Below are 22,426 nucleotides of genomic sequence, written 5' to 3' on the forward strand. Positions count from 1 at the left end.
TAAGGAGAGGTGTGTTTTCTGAGAGTCACGTGGGTGAGTGAGGCTGTAGGGGGATCCTTGGCTCCTCGTGGTGAAACAGAAAGAAAGATCAGGCTCGGGGCTACGTGTTGATATTTCTTTGCATAATTATGAGGGGGGTGTATCGCGTGCTGTAGGAGGCTGTTGTGGCGCTGCTGGTGGGACCGGGGGTTTAGTTTTAGGGGCTGATCGGAACCGGATTGTGACGGGGTCTCTGGATCCTTGATGTGGGAGTCCATTTCCGCTCTGTATCGGTTGTTCTTCCTGGTGGTGGTTGTTGGTGGAGGAGGACTCGGATAAAGTAGCAGCGCAGCGGCGGCGGCACCTCTCTCTCAGCAGCAGTGAGCTTTACGGTATGATCTCGACCCGGAGGAAGCAGCTCAGCCTCGCGGCCGCACTGTAGATCATCCAGCGCTCCGTCCATCACTCGCGCGACAGGGCTTTAGATTTTGCACGCATGCATTTTAATGCTGATTAGGTGAATGCATGTAGTCCAAAATGCCCGACTGCTGTGCCGCAGCGGAGTGTAAGCAGAGCACAACTCAGCCCAACGTCTCCTTCTTCAGGTTCCCTCTGGACGCTGAGAGGTGAGTGCACGCTTCTGCTGATTTCTGGGTGTCGAGATTAACCTACTCTGCTCTTATTTTCCTCCACAGTACCCCAGTCTACCATGTTAGCATTGTCTGCTAGCTGTTAGCTCATTCCTCCCCTTTGATTCAGTGAATGTGCACGCGCTCCTCTTCCCCGATCTGCTCACAGATCTTATCCCGAGACCCCTGGGCCCACCGGGCTGGGCGCGTGTGCGGGGTTAGGCTGGGCTGAGGTTAGCTCTATGTGTAAAGTAATTGATTTTAGACTTAACTTTTTTTTCTTTCTTTTTTTTTTTTTTGCATGACGACTGTGAGCAGCCGAGCTGCCTGGCTGCTGTTCTCGGTCGCCATCATCCGGCCCTCCTCAAAATGGCAGGGCTGAGTTCAGAGCCCGGGCTGTGAGGGGAGAGCAGCCTGAGCTGCTGGGTCATTATATCAATATTGTATCAATACTGTACCTTTAGGCCTGTCAGAACTTTCAGAAAAACACTACATTTGCTATTTATAGGTATATGTTTGAGTAAAATTAACGTTAACAGTTGTTTTATTCTATAAACTTTGGACAACATTTCTCCCAAATAAAAAACTGTCATCTATTTGCAGAAAATGAGAAATGACGGAATTAACAAAACTTTCAGACCTCAGATACGGCAAAGAAAACAAGTTCATATATTAAAGTTTTAAGAGTTCTGAAACCAATATGTGATTTGAATAACCCTGGTTTTTAATCAGTTTTCATGCATCTTGGCAGCATGTTCTCTTCCACCAGTCTTACACACTGCTTTTGGATATATGCTTTTAGACTTTATGCCAGTTCTGGTGCAAAAAGTCAAGTAGTTCAGCTTGGTTTGATGGCTTGTGATCATCCCTCTTCCTCTTGATTATATTCCAGATGTTTTCAGTTATGTAAAAAAAAAAAACATCATTTTTATTTGGTCTCTTATCCCCCCCCCCCCCCCCCCCCCAAGCTGTATAATGAATGGGTTTTGTTTGCTTTATTTGGGTGCTGTAAGTGTACATACTAGCGTTTCTAAACCCTGATCCTGAAGCCCACTGCACTGCACATCCTGGTGTTTTAGCTGCTTTAACACACCCACTCAGTGATGGTCACTTAATGTACTGATGAGTAGGGTCAGGTGTGTTGGGATAGAGGAAAATTATTAGAACCTGTCTAAGTATTAAAAAAAAGTTGTTTGGCGAAATATTATGTTTAATTGTGTCTGTTCTATTTCATTGCATTGCTAGTCTGTGTTCCCAGTATAATATACTGTATAGATTGTTTTTAATTATTGGTCAGAAATTAAATAAGCTGTCATTTGTTGTTTTCTCTTTAGTTCAATAGTAAATAAATACCTTTACATAAAATTGCAGGGTTAACAGTTTTACTGTGTCTTTTTAAGAACTGGAAGTATAAACAAGCTAATTGCAATGAAATGCAAAGGTGAACAATGAGTTAAAGCGCAATGGAGTATTTCTGATAAAGTAGATAGTTTGTTTGCTAATCTATAATGTGTATTCAAATGTATGACATATAGTTCGTAAGGTGACAATTCCAGTCTTTTTATCTGTGAACAAACATCACAGTTTAAGTTGATGCAGAAGCTATTGTTTGTTTAATTAAATGTAAAACATTTTTTTTGTAGAGTGCATATTTGCACCAGGGTACAAGCAGCATTAGCAACACAGGGAGGTAAATTTATCGTAATGACTGGAAGCATCTTATTTGCTGATAAAATATACCTAGCTACCTACCTAGGTAGAGTACACACTGCTAAACACACCTGGGTGCAAATAGCTTGTGCCATTTTTTAATACACTAATAGTGAACATTTTTAGCCAAATATGGCATTTAATGAAGACATAATTGACCTAGAGTAGCATTTAACATTTTGAATTGTCCTTGATGAAATAGTTATTTATAATAGGGGTGAGAATCACAGGGAATCTTATGGTATATTGCAAGACAATTCCCTACAATAGTTCACATCAATCGGTGTTACTGAGCAGGATAAAATACCTCTAAATAATCAAAAAATGTATTTGTGCCAGCTGCAAAAAATTTAACAACCAGTATACACCTTATTCATTTAATTTGCTGTTTATTTGCAGTAAAAAGCGGTAACTTTTTAGTAAGTCAAATTGGGGGCCAGGAGCGCCTATAAAAATAAAAATACATATCTGACACCAGGTATTGACAATGTATCAGAATACAAAACATGATTTAGTGTGATATCGATATTTTGTTTCAAAGATACATTTTAGTTTTTTAAACATATTTTAATGATATTCTACCACAACAGGGTGGACAGTTTAAGCTTTAGCTCAGTTAGTTTAGAGACTATGTGAGAAACATTGTGTAAAATGAATATTAATTGCTGAACATGCAGCAAGTTTCTTCAGACACTTGAAAATAATTAACTGATGTCAATGGTGATTTGTAAAATATGGAAAATCAGCAATAGCAATAGTTACACAACATCGCTAACTAGCTAATGTAAAACTCCTTTTATTGATATTGTGAGTAAATAATAAAACATTGCAATAATGGGAAATGAAATTGCTAAATACTTTTAGGCCACGTTCACATTACCAGGCTAAAGTGACTTAAATCTGAATTGTTTTACTCAATGTGGCTTAGATCAGATTTTTTTTCATGCCTGTGTGAATGTGACAAATTTAATTTTTTCAAATAAGATTTGAATCAGTTTCATACGTGGTCCTAAATCGATATGTATTCGATCCATGGACATGTGACATGAGTTTGAATGGTCAAATCAGAATTCATGTGTCTTTTTTTTTTTCTCTCTCACATCCACAAATCTATTGGTGCAGCTGTGCAGCTATAGCTGCAAAAACAGCAAAAGCAAACCGCCTGGCCTTATTTTTTTACCTCCTCAACCTGAGCACGCACTTCAGATGAGCTGTTTTACACACAGATACAGGTCACATCTGTGAATGTGAACCATCAAGATCTGATTTGATCTGAGAAAAAACGTATTTGAGCAATGTGGCTTGTAATGTGAACGCAGCCTTAGTTGCATTTGTTGTTGACACTGATGTGCAAATGCACATATAGGCTGAGCATGGTTTTTCCTTTTTGACAAGTAAAAATAAACTTTTTGGCACTGTGCCTTATGTAGCCTAGCAGGGTATGAAAGCTTTCAGCACTTTGAGCTGTGGAGCAGTGGAACTGTGTCCTCTGTATTGATGGTGCTCCTTAATGTACTTTTGGGATGAGTTGGGGAGTTTGCTTTTGTTCTTGTTTCTGTAAGGGATAACTTAATCACCCAACCTTATCCTGGTTACTTGTACCCCAATGTGTCTCATATTTATTGCCATGGTCAGACAGTTGGTGGTCCTGCTTGGGGAGGCTGTGGGTGCAGCAGTGGCTGTCTGCAGATGGCGATAGACAAACATTTTTAAACTTGAAGTTGGGACTGAACCAGCACCACAGAGGAAAGGCAGGGTTAGACTCGACCATCACAGCCTCTCTCCTGTCTGGTCCATATCAAGTGATAAATAGGGTAAACCATAAACAGACTGTACTTGTACACCTACAATAATTTAAAATTTATTTTAAAAAATGTCTTCTATATTTGTTTCCAGTATTTCCAAGTTTTTTGGTTAAAATGACCCTCTTCACCTGTATTGTTCTCTGTTGGGTAGAGGGAGCTGTCTGGTCGAGCACCCCTAAGTAATGAATGTTTTCTCTCTTTCTTTCCAGATGCAAACAATGGGTGGGTAACTGTGGCAGACCAGACCTTCAGAAGAAATCCCCAGAATACTTACACAGACACTTCAAACTGTGCTCCAAACATTTCGAAGCATCTTTTATAAACAAGGAAGTAAGTGTTCATATTTACCGACCTGTTTCTCCTGTAGGAACCTGTTAGTTGTGTTCTGGCTTGTTCAGTTTTGTAAGATTGTTTCACTTGTTTCCGGACCTCACATTGTTGGGTTCTGCACTTGTTAATTGGCCTAAAAGATGACTTATGAAGATTTTGAAGTTGATTGCGTGATTGTTGTGCAGATTTGCTTTGGTTTGAAATTGCGGTTCATTGTAGAGACTTGAGTGTCATTACTGTTGTCGCCATAACGAGGAATATAGCCAATATGGGCGTTATATTTACTATTCACACCCAGTGTGTCTATCTGTGTCTTCTGAACTTATAAAGAAGGGATAAATAAGAAAAAATAATTATTTAAACTATTATCGTCTACATTTTATCCCTTCACCAATTTAATGATATGCAATGTTTCTTAATGCATTTTAGACCCCAGATCTCAATTTTTTAGAAATTAGTTAGTTGTTCTGTGTAAGGTGTAGTGATGTTAGTGAAGGCCCGTTAATACTAATACAGGTTTACACTTTTCTCTTTTAGAGCCAACTAAAGTGTGTATTGAAGGATGACGCCGTTCCAACTATATTTCAATCCAAAACCAACAAAGACAGTATACAGACCAGCGGCAGAAAGAGAACAAGACAGACGGTAAGTTTAAGAGGCCCTGTTCCATAATCACTATGCTGTAAGAGCTCTCCTTCACCAGTCCAGTTTTAATACCAGGTTTATAGATCATTTTAACAGTTTAACCTCTGCTTTATCACAAGCAAAAAAAATCAAACAGCATCACCTTAAAACAGGTTAGTCTATAATAGAAAAGCAGAAATAATCCAGGGATAACAGTTTCTATTTCATTAGGAAAAGAAATCAAATCAAAGGTTTAGCATGCAAATAACTTTGCATGCATTGTATGCATGGTGTCGCAGTGGCAGAATGTTGAACATCTTTCACCAGTTACACCAGTTCACCAGTTGTAATGCTACAACCAAATAAAAAATGTCTGAAAACAAGTAAAAAGAAAAGCTTAACATCTGTCCAGAGGCCAAATGCAAAACTTAGCACTTTTCATAATTTTTTCCATTTTTTAAACACTGAATAAATTAAATAACCCAAATGTAGTTTCCTGTTTTCCACTTATTTGTGTGTCTTCGTTTTTAAAGACAGAGCAATTAAAATATTAATTTAACTATTAATTCTTGCAGACAAACCAACAAATACATTTACCTCAGCACTGCTATTGCAGTCGGAGTGAAATGTACACAGAGAAAGGCAGTTAGGATTTTAACCAAACAAATGCTAAGTCTTGTATAGCTTATATCTTCTAGCTGGAAAACAGAGAAGTGGTGAAGCTTTAGTAAACCTATACCAAATAAGGGAAGTGATCTTAATTAACCTGTCGTTTGTCTTCTCCCTGGCAGCTCACTCTCTCTCAGCAATTACTTATTTCATTGTGATAGTGTGGTATAAATATTTTTTTTCACTTACTAAAAACACTAAAAGTAAAACAGATTTCTTTCATTTCTGTTTATTAAATCACACCTAATAAATGATTTATTGACTTCTAAGCTGCAGTTCCAGGTTTTGAAATCTGATAATCTGTTTTTCCATGCATGAATTAAGGTTAAAGGATATAATAAAACTAACTAGATGCTAGATGCTCCTCAAGAGTACATTACTTGGCCCAGTACTGTATACTGTTGGACCCAGCAAACTATCAAAGACAGCCAACATCTCTTTCAGGTCCACAGTGCCGTTCTGTACAGGAAATCTCAGATGTTGACAACTCGGAGTTCAACAGCGTTTTTTAAAGTAGTGATGATGCAATGATGCATCACCAAATTTGCTTGTAAGGATTAATGTAGCATCCTGCCCTGCCCTCAATCGGTATTGGTGATTGACCGAACATACTGAAAGACCATCTGGAAATGGTGTTGGTCCATCTCTACCAGAAATCTTCCAAACAGTCTACAGTTTGTTAAATGAACTATACCTGCTTTAGGAATTGTTGTCAGTGGATGCAGGTTTAAGTTATATATATAGTTTTATAGTTATTTATAATTAAAACTGTGTGCCACATGTGCATGCAAAGTCAGATTTTACCACAGCAACATTTTTTTTTTCTTGTGCATTTGAGTAATGGATAGCCTGGGTTAGTGTTGATGCTGCTTACAAAACCCAAACATGATTCAGTTTGAATTGAACATGAGACCTTCTCTTTTGGTTGGTCCTTTGGTCAGTCAAATCTGCTAGAAGTGTAAGATTAAAGAAGACTGCAAATAACAAAATAATACTGCATACAGGCTGGATGTTTAACAATGTTTTTTACTCTTTTTTTTTTTTTTTTTTTTTTTTTTTTTTTCTTTTCTTTCTTTCTTTTTTTTTTTTCTTAGGCTGCAGAGGGTCCGGTCAAAGCAAAAAAGACAAAAGGTTGGTGGTTGTAAATAGCTTTATTGTATAGCCATTATGTAAATGACACAAGACTAAAATAGGTGTTGTGTGTTTGTTTCTTCAGATGATCCTCAGCCTGAAGTCGCAGAGCAGAGTGTGAAAGAAGAGTCAGAAGACAACAGTGTAGCGCAGAATCCCGTGCCAGTTGAACCAGAAGAGGAGGATCCTGCTACTTCCAAAGCCAAGGAAACGCTGAAGGTTTACTTCAAGGAAACTTTAGCTTTGACTGGCTTCAGCATTGTTAACAATGCTACTCTCAGTGCTACAACGTCGATGGGGAGTGGTCCTGTTGGGCAGCTTAACCCCATCTGCGCAGACAAAATTGAGTCAAAGGAAGTTCTGAAATTAGGAGAGGATGTGATGCGCGAGGAGATCCGCAACAGTTTGCGCTTGGCACGCTTCTTCTCCATCCTTCTCCAGGATAAGACCAATATTGAGGGCAAGGATCAGATCCCTGTCTTCATCCGCACTGTCACCAACGATGGCTTTCCACAGAAGCACCTGATGGGGTTTCTTCCCTGTGACTTGGATTCGGACAATCTGTTCCTAATGCTGGTGTCAGAGATTCGCAACAAATGGGGGCTGCGGATGGAGCACTGTCGAGGATTTACTTACCTGACGACAGGTGATCTGTGTCAGAAGCTGAAGGAGCTCTCTTGTCGGATGCTGAGAGATTTTCCACAGGTGGTTCTTGCTCCCAGTGACCCTTATGCGTTCAACATGTGGCTGATACGTTCCATGCCTGTCCTCTCCATACAGGAAGTGGTTGAGACTTTAGAGGAGGTTGCTGCCGTTTTGAGGCAGTCTTCGACACTGATGAAGAAACTGCACACTAAGATAACTGCAACATACGGTCACATCAAAGGCGAGGTGGATCGCGTCAAAGAGTCTTGCCAGAACAACTGGGAATATGGCACAGATGCCTTCCAGACCATGTTGGACATTCTGGAGCCTCTTTTGAGCAGCATCGGAGAGATGTGCACTAGCGCTTTATCGGATGTGGACACAGCTATTGTGGAGCAGCTGCTCAAGCTTAAGGAGAAGCTGAAGAACTTCAACTTCATCATCTCCCTGGTGGTCCTGAAGAACACACTGTGTTGTGTAAGCATCCTGAACCCTAGCCTGAGAGGAATAATCAGCATCAGCAGTACTTTGCAATACACTATCTCCAATGCCTTAAAGCTACTCAACAAGCACTTGCAGGAAATTCCCATATTTCACAGAAAGTGGTTCTCTGATGCCGTAGGTCGAGCTAAAAAGCTGGGAGTGATGGTCCCTGTCCCAGTGGACATTGCCACAAATGGTGACGCTGACACAAAGCCACACCCCTCACCCGAGGATTACTACAGAGAAACGCTGAGCAAGAAGATCCTGCAGTATCTCATAGATGAGGTTAAGAGGGTTCTTGGCATCGAGATGGTCAGAATCCTAAGGTGGCTATCCTTGGTGCCGTCGTACATGGCTGACCACAACTTCAGCATCCGCAAGGACAAGGTGGCCGATGCTAACCTGAACAACCTGGCCCGCCCAGACTCCTTCTATGATGAGCTGGGCTGCTGGGAGGTGAAGTGGAGGCATGCCAGCAAGCGGAGGATACTGCCCACTAGTGTCTTCGCCACCTTAAAAATACCGGATATTGGCTTCTATCCCAACGTGCAGAGCCTGCTAAGGGTCCTGGGTTCGATTCCTTGCATCAATGCAGATGCAGATGTGTATGGACAGTATGACATGGTCCTAGAGAGATATCATTCCTACATGAAGGAAGTTCCAGCCGAGCAAAGACTGTGCAACATGGCATTTGTTTACATCAATCAGGATGTGCATGTCAACATTGAGGATATGGTGCAGTCATATGTGGAGAATCATCCAGAGACCCTGCAGCTACTTTGTAAGGTAAACAGAAACTGCATGTTTATGTTTGTTTGCACCTATATGGGAAATGTAGGCCAATGTCAGTATGCATTGGCCTGAAAGAGTAGACTTGTATACTGGTCTGTAGTTCTAGTGGATAGACTACACATATAGACTAACCTTTAGTGGTACAGCATTACAAATGCAGCATACAGTGCATATAATATTTAGTGTACGAGTCCAGAATCTCCTTATTCTTAAGCATTTGTCATAAAGCTGAGATTGTTTATTGTATATGGTGTACTATTTCTCAGGTCTTTTGGTTATCTCGTAGTAGTAAAACTAGACATTGCATATTTGAGTCGTAAACATCAAAACTGATCCAGATTCTTAATTTATGGAAACCGGATTTAAGCCACTGATATGTATTCACAAAAATATTTAATGGCTATTTAAGAAATTGGTTGTTCGTTCTTTGCTGCGCTACTAGTCTTACAGTGCTTCTTTTGTTTCATCAATGCTTCTTATGTTTTCTCAGGATGAAATGATGGAGGTTCAGCCATCAGGTAAGACTTATTATTTTGATACAATGTGTTGCCTAATTTTTAAGACAACTGTCTTGTTGCTTAAAGCTGTTTTTAAAATGCATTAAATTCATTTAAAATCAATACTTTATTTCCATCTGTTATTTTAGCTCCAGAGAACAATGCAAACGATGCATCAAAGGAAGAAATGGAAGAGCCAAGGGAAATGACCTTGAACATGGAATTGGAGAGACCGAAACCAGCTGACTGTACAGGGACTGATAAAGAGGCATTAAAATCAGCCTTGCAGGCTGCTATCACAGCAGCCTTTAATAGCCAAAGCAGGCAGTCTCAGGGAGGCCAGGAGGGGGAGGTGGAATATGTGACCAAATCAGAAATGAACGAGGTTTTGAAAGTATGTGAGGAAGTTGTACGTGAGCGTATTCTCTCTGAAATTGGGAATTCTTTTTTCTCCCTGTTCATCGATCGAGCAGTGAGGTTTGGAGATGCAGAGTTTCTGCCCTTGTTTCTCAGGTTTGTGGACAGTTTTGATGTTATGCGACTGGAACTGATGGGTTTTGTGGACATGAACCTTGATACAGAATCTATGTGCGAGCGTCTTTTCGACCTTGTCACCAAAGAGTGGCATCTTAATTTGAAATATTGCAGAGGCCAGGCTTATTTGGGTTCTGGGGAAGTCGCCTACAAGCTCAAGGCTTTCGCGTGCAAAGTACAAGAAACTCATCCTCTTGCGATTTGCACTCATTGTTCTTGTTACTCCTTTAACACATGGTGGTCAAGATCTGTGCCTGTGGCCTCAGTCAGCAGAGCCATTGATGCATTAGAGAAGCTAGTGTTGTTTTTCAGCAGCACGCCAGACCTGGAGAGAGAGCTAGACCAGGTTCTAGCTGTTGGTCTGAGGGAGAGCTATGAGAAGGTCAATGAACTTCAAGGGACTTTCTGTTCCTCTTGGATGGAGAAACACGACTCTTATGATGTCTTTGCTCAGATTCTGGAACCTTTAGCACAGTGTCTAGAGTCATTACAGAGTGGCAGTCCACAGATGTGGAGCTTATCTGTGATCAACCAAGCAAAGAAACTCCTGCAGCTGATTCGGGACTTTGACTTCATTGTAGCTGTAGTTGCCCTGAAGAACGTCTCTTCCTTTACCAGAGAACTGAGTATGGCTCTACAGAAAGACCACTTTAGCTCTGCCTCACAGCTCTGCCAGATCGGTGGCATTGTAGCCACGCTCAACCGAGTCAAGACCAACATCAAAGTATTCCACCAAAACTGGTTCGATGAAGCCTGCACCTTCGCTCAAAGCTTGGGGGTGCAGGTTAAAGTGCCTGATACTTTAACAGTTTCCAGGGATGGTCTCCTTAAACCTGGTGGATACTACAAAGATGCAGTGAGTCTCCCCTTAGTTGACCACCTTATCAACTCTGTCAAAGACCACTTCTCTGATGACCATAAAGAGGCGCTTAACTTCCTATCCCTAGTCCCATGTTCTGTGACCATGAGCTACACGTTCGAAAGCCTGAAGTCAAAGCACCCACTGTATGTTGGTGACCTACCAGACCCTACCAACTTCTTCACAGAGTTGTCATGCTGGAAGGTGAAATGGAAGACCAAAATAGTTTCTCCGACTGTACCGGACACTATTTTTCAGACTCTTCGCTTGCCTCTCATGCAGTACTTTGCCAACATTAACACCTTGCTGAAAATCATGTGTGTGTTGCCGAGCACTGCGCTGGAGCACTGCGGAGAAGTGAATCGTCATAAAATGTTTCAAGACTACCTGAAGAACACCTATGCCAAGGATAGGTCTCTGTGTTTAGCCATGCTACAGTTGGGAGTAAACTTTAACCGGGATCTGGAGAAGATGGTTGCCCAGTGCTTGAAGGTCACCCCAAAGACATTGGAAGGCATCTGCCTGGTGAATGTTTTTATTTATTTGATTAATTTTAAAAAGGCAAGAGAGTATTGTTGATGATGATGATGATGATAATAATAATACTACTAATAAATAGTAATAGACTGTTAATTGCTGTATGTTTTTTGATAGTTTGTATGTTATGTTCTCTACACAGGACAAAGAGTCAAAAACTCGCGTCAGGAATTCTGATGTCAATGAGGACGGTGAGTCCATGTTCAGATACTCTATTCTATAGTCTATTATTGTCAGTGTCTGGTTCCTTTATGAGCTTCAAGTTTCAGAATAATTCAGCATTAATAATCAGCTAATAGTGATGACGACAGCAAGTGAATACCAACCTTTTTAAACCTTGATTTTACAACCTAAACTACAGCAGAAGTCAAATACCTGAGATTGCAAATGTTTAAGAACTGAAGGGGGCAGCATAATAGGCTTAGACATGTAGGGGTAAGATAACATGAGAAATGGAGTTGGGATCAACAGGTTTGTAGTGACTCCTGTAAGTCTGATGTGTAGATGATCTGCATTTGAGTCAATGGTCAGGTACAAGATGCAACCATACAACTAAACCAAAAACCCAATATATAAACAGTGTTACAGAGGATGTAGATTAAAAGTAGACTACAAAGATGCAAAATTCAAGGTGAGAAAGTTTAAGTTTATGGGCTTGGCGATTTTTATTTCTTACATAACTTCAGTGTTTAATTTGCAAACATACCCTCTTTGTATTTCAGTTCAGGAAAAGTGTAAACTATATAAATCACTGCCACGTAAGATTTTTAACAGACTTCTGACAGTAGACAATTTCCATCTACTGATATTCCCTCTGGCAGCTTCTGTATGTAAAGATGTAGAATTTTAAATATCCCATTTTGAAAATCTTGCAGCAGTTCAATTAATCGAATGAATTCAGTTAAACTCTCAGTCCCAGTTTCAGTACTTAGCTAGCTACATTACTACATTACTAGTAATGAAGAAATACCCAACACAGCATTACAATATCTTGTAACCAGTACATTTAAAAATTCATCTTTAAAAGATATGTGAATTTAATCTACTCTTCCCTTTTTTTATATATATAATTGAATCTTTCTGAAAACTAAAAATGGCATCAGGAGGATGTTGAGCACAATGAGGGATCAAAGTAGTGAGTATTTTAAAGGCAAAAATATGACCGGACACATGAACTGGATAAGCCAATTACTTAATTTATATGCATGGATACATTTTCCATATACACTGGAAAAGTGTAAACATATAAATAAATGATTGACAAGTACAACCGCAGATGTAAGCTACCAAATAGAAACTATTTAAAGCACACAGAAATCTTCAATTTTCACTTTTAAAAAGTGAAAATTTCAATAACAGGTCTTTATTGATAAAAAAAAATAACAATTTATTAATAATTTATTAATAATAAAGTGCATTCCACGCTTGTTGCTAAAAAATAAGGAGTGCTTTTCAAATCATAATTTTAGTGGTAATGGTTTGTGGTGGGAACAAGTATTAAATCTTGTGAGCTATTGTATCGTTCTCGTTTGTGATTCATTATAAATACGTGGTGTCAAATAATGAATAGAGAAAATCTGCAATGAGGAATATTTGTTATTAAATTCTGTAAAACTAATGGCAATGAAGCCATAAATCCTGGTATTTGCTTATTTACGGGTATTTTATCTTTTTCAGTAACACAGATGCTGTGAAGTTTGGGAGAATATTGTCTTGCTTTATATCGAGTATCGCAGAATCTCAGTATTGTGGTGATATCACTATAAGTTGCCCACAATCTCATGTTATGAGATGCCTTATGGTTTTCACCCCTAGTATTGGTACTAATTACCAAATTTCTTGTATTGTGACCTCTCAACTAGCTATTGTTCACCTATAATTCACCTGATCTCTTGATCTTTTGCTTTACAGCAGAAAACCACAAAAACATTAAGGAGGACATGGAAATTTTGGAGGTTTGGAAACTCAGATTACATGTACATTGTTTGTTTGTTTTTGTAATGGGGTTTACATTTCTAACATGTCTATTCTTTACCCATAGGTTTTCTCAAAAGAAAAAGCATTAGAAATATTTCCAGAGTCTAAAGAGGTATATGCAGAAGGTATGTCCTCCAGCCTCTTCTGAAACTTTAAAGCTTTATCCTTAGTTATATTAATGTGTTCATTTTTGCTTGTTCATTTTTGTGTTTTGAAATATTGCCCAGCCTTTAATCGTTATTTAACCGTTGCCGTATTTTCCTTGTAGTAAACAACCACAAAGAGGCTGAAGCAATGGACGTACAGCAGCAGCAACTGGTGTCCGAAGCAGCTGTGGAGGACCAGCAGATGAAGCCTTTGGATGAGAATGGCCACTCGGCAGACAATCTTCAAAGCAGTGAAAGGATCTTTAGATTGGCTGCCAAAATAGCCAGAAGAAACTGCCTAATTTCAGACCTTCCGAAAGAGGAGCAAGACTTTATTCTTCAAGAGCTTGGTACATGTCACTGGGACCAAGGGAACATCAAGTTTTTGTCAGATGGGGAGATCCTGGAGTATATTGTTAAATCAATCAGGGATACAGTCCTCGCTGAGGTTCAAGAGTCCCCATTCTTTTCCATCATCACTGATAAGTTAGTGTCAGTAGATGACAAGAAGTACATTCCTGTCTTTGTCAGATTTGTTGATGACTGCACACCAAAAGTGGAGCTGTTTGGATTCCTGCCCTTTGAAAGTTCTGATGCAGATGTGCAAGCCAAGACACTCTCAGATATTCTAACAGAGGAATGGGGACTCCAGATGGCTTATTGCCGTGGCCAGTCCTTCATGTGCATGGGTGCTAGTAGTCAGAGTCTCAGAAAAATGTCCATAGATTTCTTGGCCAACTATCCACTTGCTGTCAATACACCTAGTGAATCGTGTGGCCTTGCCTATTGGCTGGCTGGCAGCCTTCCTAATGATCCCATCACCAAAGTTCTTGGGGTGGTTGAAGACCTGTTACTTTTCTTTGATCAGTCACCAAGATTGCATATTGAGCTTGCTCAGACTATGGAGGGACTCTTGAATACTCCAAGGGAAGCTCTTGCAGAGGTTCCAGAGACCTGTTTGTCAAGGTGGAAGAAGATGGAGGATTTCTTTGACATTCTGGTGGATATGCTGGAGGGAGTCCTCAGTTGCTTGGACTCGGTTAGCAACAATGCCAATGGTTCATGGAGTAATAGCATGTCCATACATGCCCTAATCCTCTCTACAGCCATTAGGGAATCTGATTTTGTCATTCCTCTTGTTATCCTGAAAAACGTCTGTGCTCCTCTGCGCAACTGTAGCACGGTGTTCCGTTGTGGAAATCCAGCTGATATCATCTTTGAGCTGGAAAAGATCCCTCAAATAGTAGAGACCTTGAGTAAGACACTGGAGAACATCAGTGCAGTCCATACTACCTGGTTTGAGGAGGCGGTGCAGCTTGCTGCTAAAGTTTCGGGTGGATTGTCCTACCCAGAGACGGTTGTCGGCTATGATTCACCAGAGGTGGGCTACAGAGAAGTTGTCAGCAGACCTGTCCTGAGTGGTTTGATTGAAGAAGTGAAGTTTAACTTTGATGATTGTCACTTGAAAGCCCTCAAGGTTCTCTCTCTGCTTCCTACTTGCAACCCTCTGCCTATTCTTCCGGAGGCACCAGATAAACTCTACACCATCTATCAAAGTGACCTACCTGAACCAGACATGGCAGAAGAAGACATCAATACCTGGGCCACTGCTTGGCGTGAAAAATATCAAGACACCTCACCACCTGCCTCCATTTCGGAGACACTTCACCATCCTGAGGCTAAAAGTCACCCTAATGTTACAGCTCTTCTGAAGCTTGTCGCTGTGCTTCCTAGCATAAGTATGGAGTGCGATCTGATGAAAACCACTCTTAACTCTATGAGGACCCTCCTCAGGAACGAGATTATCTGCAGGGGCAGTAAGACCAACACTGTACTGCTCCTGATGCATCGACAGATTCTGCAGACCTTGGAGGAAGTGATCGACATGTGTATGGAAAACGACCCAGAGAGTCATGGCTTTCTTTCTCAAGTACGTCATTAGATCTGTTCAGTTTTGTTTGCTCAGTTTTTGTAAATAGTCACTACGAACTGTCTGGTGCCAGTGTTATAGAACTTGTGTTCTGTGTGTTTATCGTTACAGATGAAACAGAATGTGGGTTATATGAGAATGGATGGTGGTAAGTGTTTTGTTTTATTTTCCTTTTAACTTATTTTGCTGTTTCAAAATGTTCTTGTACATTTGAATAATAGAACATGAAGCATTTGCAAAACAAATAATCAATGTTTTAAACAGATAAGCCACTTTTCCATTTTTATCTTTTATTTGGTTTAGCAGTACATTTTTTTTCCCTAAATGTAATGTTTAGTAATGCATTACCCTTTTGGTGTTTTAGTAGAGTCTCCAACTTTGTTTTTTTCTTTTTCTTTTAAGAAATGGTTGAGGTACATCATGAGGTAATGGCCATTGCGACCAATGGTTCTGGTGGTTCACAGGAAGAAACAGGCGCTGCTCCAACTATTGCAGGAGACCAGCCTGAAAAAGCTCAGTATGACGGAGGTGAGCAGTATTAGGCTTTCAGACATTATTTAGATTAACATTTCTTTGTGTTTACAGGTTTTGTTTATTAAATGTTTAAAAAAAAATCTATATGCTTTTTATTGCATTGTAATTAGTTTGTTATTGTGCAAAATGATTCAGATATCTGTATATCTGGAATTATATGACATTGGGTTACAGAAAGTGTAATTAGTCCTGTATAATTGGATGAAGTGCATTTAAATTTAAATGCACTGAATTCAATTAGTATTTTTTTTTACAATATGCTGCTACTAATGCATTTATTCTGCGTTTTAAAATATGATGTATAGAGTGTATCATGAAAGTTTCTTAAACTATCAGAGCATACCTTTTGTAGGTACCTTTGCCAGGAATTACATTTAGTCTTTATTGTACTTTTTGTTCTGTATATTTAAAACTGAGCCCTCTTACACCAAATGATACCACTGAGGCTGCAGATGATTGCACAGTGGAAACTAATGCTTTCAATGCTTCTTTCCTTCCAGACACTGTACATGTCCAGCCAACAACTGCGATTCCAGATGGCACAGAAAGTTTAACCACAGCATCTGAGAACCAGTCAGCAGACCTGAGCATCACAACAGGATCTGTAACAGAAGAGAACGTTATCACATTGAGTCTCACTCCATTAGTGCAAGATGTCACAACAGAGGTTCCACCAGATGCAGTGGCCCAGAGTGATGGTAGAGACGCACCAACAGTAATGGCAGCCCAGGATCTTACTACACAGTCTATTGAATCACTCACTGAGACTGTGCAAAATGTCACCACAGGGCATGTGGAAGCAGCAGAGGTCTTCACTCTGGAGCTTATGTCAGAACCACAGGTTAATATGGAAGAATCTGTAACAGAAGTGTCACCTCATGACTCTGCTCCTACTACAGACTCTGTAACAGAAGCCCAGGTTGTAACCTCAGACTCTGTTACAGCTGCAGCAGTTGTCATGCTGGAACTCTCAGCCTCACAAGGCATTACCACAGAGCCTGAAATGGAGTCTGCAGTCCAGGATGTCGCCATAGAGCCTGATGCAGCAGCAGATGATGGCACCATGGAGTTTACAGAAGAAGAACATTGCATAGCCATACAGCATGCTGTTGACACACCTCCTGTAGCTGCAGAACTAGCAGCTCATACTGTACCTACAGATCATGAAACAATAGCTGAGGATGCCTCCTTGAACCCTGGAGAGGGTCAAAGGCTCTCTTTGGACGCGGTGCCTGTGACTGAAGCAGTAGCAGTAGAAGGTGTTGCAATAGACTCTGTACAGACAGAACATGGTGAAACTACAGAAAGTGTTACAGCAGCTCAAAGTGTAACGTTGGCCGAGCAAGAACCAGCAGCCCAGTACGTCATCCCAGAAACTGATGTGGAAGCGACAGTCCAGCGTGTAACTGCAGAGCCTGATTCAGCAGTCCAGATAATTGCTCCGGAATCTGTAATGGAAGCAGTAGTTGAAGATATCTCCATGGACCTCCCAGAAGTAGAAGCAGGTGCTGTTCCTGTAACAGGACAGAAGTATGACGAGGATGTCCCCATGGAGTTTGCAGATGAAGCAGAGGCACCAGTCACCTCAGAGACTGTATCAACTGAGAATGTGGTACTAGATGTATCAGAATCAATCTGTGTCAATATAGAGGATCCTACCTCAGCCAGTAATGGTACAAAGGAACTTGTAGAAACTGAGCAAGGTGATGGTACAGAACCTTGTCCACCAGTCCAGAGAATCACCACAGAACCTGTAATGGAAGCAGTAGGACAGCATGTTACCACCGAGCCTAATGCAGCAGCTGAAGATGTTCCTATGGAGCTCCCAGGAGTAGAAGCGTGTACTACTGCTGTGCCTGTAACAGAACCACCAGCCCAGGGTGACGCACCAGAGCCTGAAATAAAAGCTGAGGATGTCCCAGTCAGACTCCCAGGTGAAGAAAGGAGTGCTTCCCCAATGCCTATACCAGCAGCCCAGGATGTCCCCATGGAGCTCCCAGCAGAAATGAAGGTTACTGTAACAGAGCTTGTAACAGAATCTTTTACTCAGAATGTCATCTCTGAGTCTGTCGCATCAACTGAGAACGTTGTACTCAACTTATCAGAACATACGAAGGTTCTCACCTCAGCCAGTAATGTTACAGAGGAGCCTGTAAAAACTAACCCAACAACCCAGAGAATTGCCACAGAGTCTGTAATGGAAGCTGCAGTTCAACATGTAACCACAGAGCCTAATGCAGCAGCTAAAGATGCCCCCATGAAACTCGCAGATGTAGAACAGTGTGCTTTCCCAGAGCCTGTAACAACATCCCAGGATGTCTCCATGGAGCTCATAGAAGTAGATCAGTGTACTGCTACCGTCCCAGTAACAGAACCACTTACCCTGAATGTCACCTTAAAGCCTGTTGCATCACCTGAGGATGTTGCACTGGATTTGTCTGAAACAACCCATGACCGTACAGAGGCTAATAGTGCAACCAGTAATTTCATAGGAGAACCTGTAAAAACTAAGCAGGCTAGTGTTGCAGCATCCCAGGAAATAAACCTTGAGCTAGCCCAAGCCATTATTCCTAACTCAGCAGCCAACACTGAAATGCAAGAACAAGTGTCTTTGCAGGATGTTTCTATGGAACCAGAGCAGGCCCAGAGTGTCCCTTCAGAATGTGTAGAATCAGTGCCAGAGGTTGCTACGGAGCTTGCAGAAGCTCAGGGTGAGGCTGTGGAGCTTGTACTTTTACCCCATGTTGCTTGCAGTATGACCACAGTGGTAGTGCAAGAAGGAGTATCAGAAGAAACGAGTGCCCTGACAAGGAACACCTCAGAAAATATCACAACAGAGTCCCAAGCAGATGTACAAAGTCTTGCCACAGAACCCAAAGTAGCAGTTCCAGAAGTTTCCACAAAGCCTGTACAAGTGTCCCAAGCAGATGTGCAAAAAGTCACCACAGAACCCATAGTAGCTGCTGTAGATATCCCCACAGAACCTGCATTAGCAACTTGCAAAGTCCCAGAACTCATGCCTGCAGTTCCAGCCATTCCTACAGAGCCTATGAAAGAGCCTGGAACAGATGTGCAATATGTTACCACAGAACCCCTAGTACCTGCCATGGATAGGCTTACAGAGCTTGCATTAGCTGCTTGCAGTGTCAAAGAATTTGCATCAGCAGTCCCAGATATTCCTACCCAGCCTGGTGAAGATCCTGGAATAGATGAGCCAGTTCCTGCCCAGTGTCCCACTGTACAACCCATAACACCAGTCCCAGACATTAGCACAGACCCTGCCACAACAGTACAGAGTGTTACCATTGAGTCCACAGTAGCAGTCCAAGATATCAACATGGAGTCTGTTTCATCAGAACAGCCAAACAACATGGAGTCTGTTTTAGAAGTTGCCACTGCTGTGGGTGTAGCCATTGAAACTGCAGAGGTTAAAAATGTTTCCTCAGAACCCATGCCCAGTCCAAAACCCATTTTAGAAGCCCCAGATGCCAGTATGCCACACACTGCAATCTCTCCAGATGTGACAATGGACACTGTAGTAGCAGTTCAAGATGTAGTCATGGAGTCTGTAATAGAAACCCAAGATGTCTCTAAAGAACCCCTAGCAGTGGTAGAGGATGTTATAAAAGAACCTGGCACAGATGTCCAGGATGTCACCATGGAGGCAGTCGCAGAAGAGCAGGATGTCTCCTTGCAAGTCACTGTCGACCAGTGTGCCTCTGTGGAGCACATAGCAGTAGCCCAAGATACTAAATTAAACAATGAAAGTCAAGATGTTAGCAGTCAGGTCAGCACAGCCCATCAAGATAACCAACGTCAACAGCTCATAGCTGTCACTCAAGCTGGTACTACCCAGGCATCCACATCAGATCATTCTGCCATTAGTCCTGCCAATTCATCTTCTCAGTGTAGTTTGGATAATAGAAAAACAGTAACAGTCACGGATGTTGCTGACCAAACTAAATCAACTGTTCAGGAAAGTATTGATCAGTCCTCTGCAGTATCTCAAGATGACACTGGTCACCCCAAAGTAGTCATACAAGAATCAGATCAGGATGACCTTCACCAGCCCATGGAGATTACTCATGATGAGACTGTACCTCATAGAGTTTTATTTTTCTTTGATGGCCCTGTTCAAGAGACATTGGTCAAAGAATATGCAACTTCAAAGTTTTTTTCTATCTTATTTGAACAACAGGTTGAAGTTGAAGGTCATCCATATATCCCTGTAGGAATATGCTATATGGACAAAGAGACACTATGTGAGGATACGTTGGCTCTTGTCCTTCTTGACAAAGACGTTAATGTCTTCGCTGATGCTATGACCACAGTCCTAACTGAGAAGTTTGGTTTGAACTTTGCATTCTGTCGAGGGCAAAGCATACTGACTGTAGGGGTTGCAGGTGCACAGATGAAAGCAGTGGCATCATTGATATCTCAGAGGTACCCACAGGCTGTATGTACACTAAACTCTTCACTGTCTCTCAACGTATGGCTGGCCAGATCCTCTCCAGTCACAGAGATTGCAGACTGCTCCATGTGGGTTGAGAAGCTGCTCCACTGGTTGACCGAAGATGCTGAGAAACAGGCTAAGTTACAAAGCACAGTCAAGTCCTTGTTTAAACAAGAGGTAAGCAAGTATACAGAACTGAGTGATAAGTTAACCAGAAGCCAATGGGACAGGAGCCATGATGTCCTTGATTTTGCAGTAGAAATTCTAGAAGCCATAATGCTCTGTTTGAAAGAGATGAAGGAAGACCGTGGCAACCAGGCAGTAAGAGCACAGGCCATTCATTTTCTCTCCATTTTTCAGAACTTTGAGTTCATCCTGACAGTGGTAATATTGAAAAACATCTTAAGTCTCACCAAAAATATAAGCCAGAGTCTCCAGGGTGGATCTCTTGACTTATGTCAAGCTGGGAACAGCCTGCCTGATCTACTTTCCACGCTGAAGGATGTTACCATAAATATTGACAGTCATCTTCAGACATGGCTGCAAGAGACACTGGTACTAGCTTCCAAGTTGAAAATCAGTGTTCACCACAGTATTCAGCCGGTGATTATGCACTACAGAGATGTTGTAAGCAAAGGAGCAGTAACGTACTGTGTTAACGAGATAACTGCGCTTTTCTCCAGCAGTGTTCTGTCAGCTCTTCGCTGCATGCAGGTTGTGCCTTATGTCATATCCAAGATGGAAGGAGGCTGCATTGATGTTGAGCCTTTCAAGGTATACCAGGAAGAACTACCTGAATGGGGCTCTCTGCAGGTGGAGCTACAAAAGTGGAGGGAAAAATGGATGGCAAGCTTGGCTGCTCAAAGTCCCCTCCCCACCTGCATCCTAGACACCCTCAAGGCCACAGATACAATGTCCTTTCCCAACATTAAGACGATTCTTCAGCTCCTGGTGGTCCTGCCCTGCTGCAGAGGGGAGTGGACTACTAGACAGGGGAAGAAGAGTCTAATAGACTTTATCCAACAGCGTCAGACAACCTTACCTGTGCTGTATCCTTCGTAGAGGTTTGCCCTCAACTGCTCGCAAACTAGCTTTTCATTAGGGTGTCCAAAACTGCTGAAGTCCTCAGTGACCCACTGTATCCACCTTTATTGTTCAAATCTGAGCATAGGTTTCTGTAGGCTTTTTTTATTAGAAAAATGATTTAGACTTGTACACTAAGTATAATCTAATAATTGTATGTTTTATTTTGTTCGGTCTTATTTTTTCTTTGTGATGTGGAATAAGAAAAAGGACTGCCTATTGGGGACCAATGTCTTGCCAAAAAAATTAAAAAATGCCCTCGGAGGGCTCTAATGCTTTTGTGCCTTTATGCAAAACACCCTGACTCTTGGAACATGAAGCGTCGGATGTCTGAAAAAATGCTTTCAAGCCAGGCTTTTTGGAAGCTTTCCAGCATCTTCAGGAACTTTTAAGCATTTTTTGTCATGTAAATCCGATAAGATACATTACGAGTAAGGACACATTTAGGCAGGTTGCCTATGTTTAAATGAAAAACCCATACATTTAAAATGGCTGCATCATGTCACAATGTCAACCCATGGCACAAATTAAAATGTTATGTTTCATTGTATGTCACAGTTTTAATTTGTTTGCAGTTTGATTTAGAAAAAATAATTTCTGTAAACATTCTCTCCCATAAGCCCTCCTCGTGAAGGACGCATTCATATATATTTGACTAAAATAAACAAATAAAAAAATTTACATGAATCTTTTTCTTGTCACTTAATTCCAGCCTTTATAAAATGGTAAAAGCATCTTGTCTGAATGTCCACAAGATGGCAGGCTTAGCTTTCCTTACTGTTTGTAGCGAGACTCCAGTTTGCTGTGAGACTCAGTCCCATATGTCTAGAAACCTTGGAGCAACTTTTTTGTAAATAATCAGCACACATCACACAAATATTGTATATGTATATATTTCTATTATATGTATATATTATTTATCTATTTTGTAATTATGGTAGATGGTGTGGTAAATTGCACATTTCTGTTTAATGCTTTGTCCATTTTTAACTGTTCTTCCATATTAGGTCCATATTAATTTCAGCTGAAGAGGTCAAAACAAAGGCATCCCCTCCTATAGTACATATGTAAACCATCTT

At 41.1% G+C, this 22,426-nt stretch overlaps 1 protein-coding gene across 2 annotated transcripts; it reads left to right on the forward strand.

The window, feature by feature from the left end:
• Nucleotides 1–5: 5 nt before the first annotated feature.
• On the forward strand, nucleotides 6–22,034 carry si:dkey-250d21.1 (uncharacterized). Of its 2 annotated transcripts, none has more exons than XM_015608411.3 (14): nucleotides 6–605; nucleotides 4,333–4,453; nucleotides 4,991–5,098; nucleotides 6,841–6,877; nucleotides 6,963–8,791; nucleotides 9,288–9,315; nucleotides 9,444–11,212; nucleotides 11,367–11,415; nucleotides 13,139–13,179; nucleotides 13,266–13,326; nucleotides 13,470–15,277; nucleotides 15,389–15,425; nucleotides 15,680–15,805; nucleotides 16,312–22,034. In XM_015608411.3, exons 1-14 carry the CDS (start codon nucleotides 517–519, stop codon nucleotides 21,324–21,326), a joined length of 11,118 nt encoding a protein of 3,705 aa, XP_015463897.3. In that variant the 5' UTR covers nucleotides 6–516; the 3' UTR covers nucleotides 21,327–22,034. The 2 variants fall into 2 exon arrangements, with proteins under 2 accessions (XP_015463897.3, XP_007259509.3); XM_007259447.4 differs by having other exon boundaries at nucleotides 7–605; nucleotides 13,136–13,179.
• The last annotated feature ends 392 nt before the right edge of the window (nucleotides 22,035–22,426 follow it).

This window comes from Astyanax mexicanus, chromosome 20 (assembly GCF_023375975.1).
Source record: "Astyanax mexicanus isolate ESR-SI-001 chromosome 20, AstMex3_surface, whole genome shotgun sequence".
NCBI classification, from domain to species: domain Eukaryota; kingdom Metazoa; phylum Chordata; class Actinopteri; order Characiformes; family Acestrorhamphidae; genus Astyanax; species Astyanax mexicanus.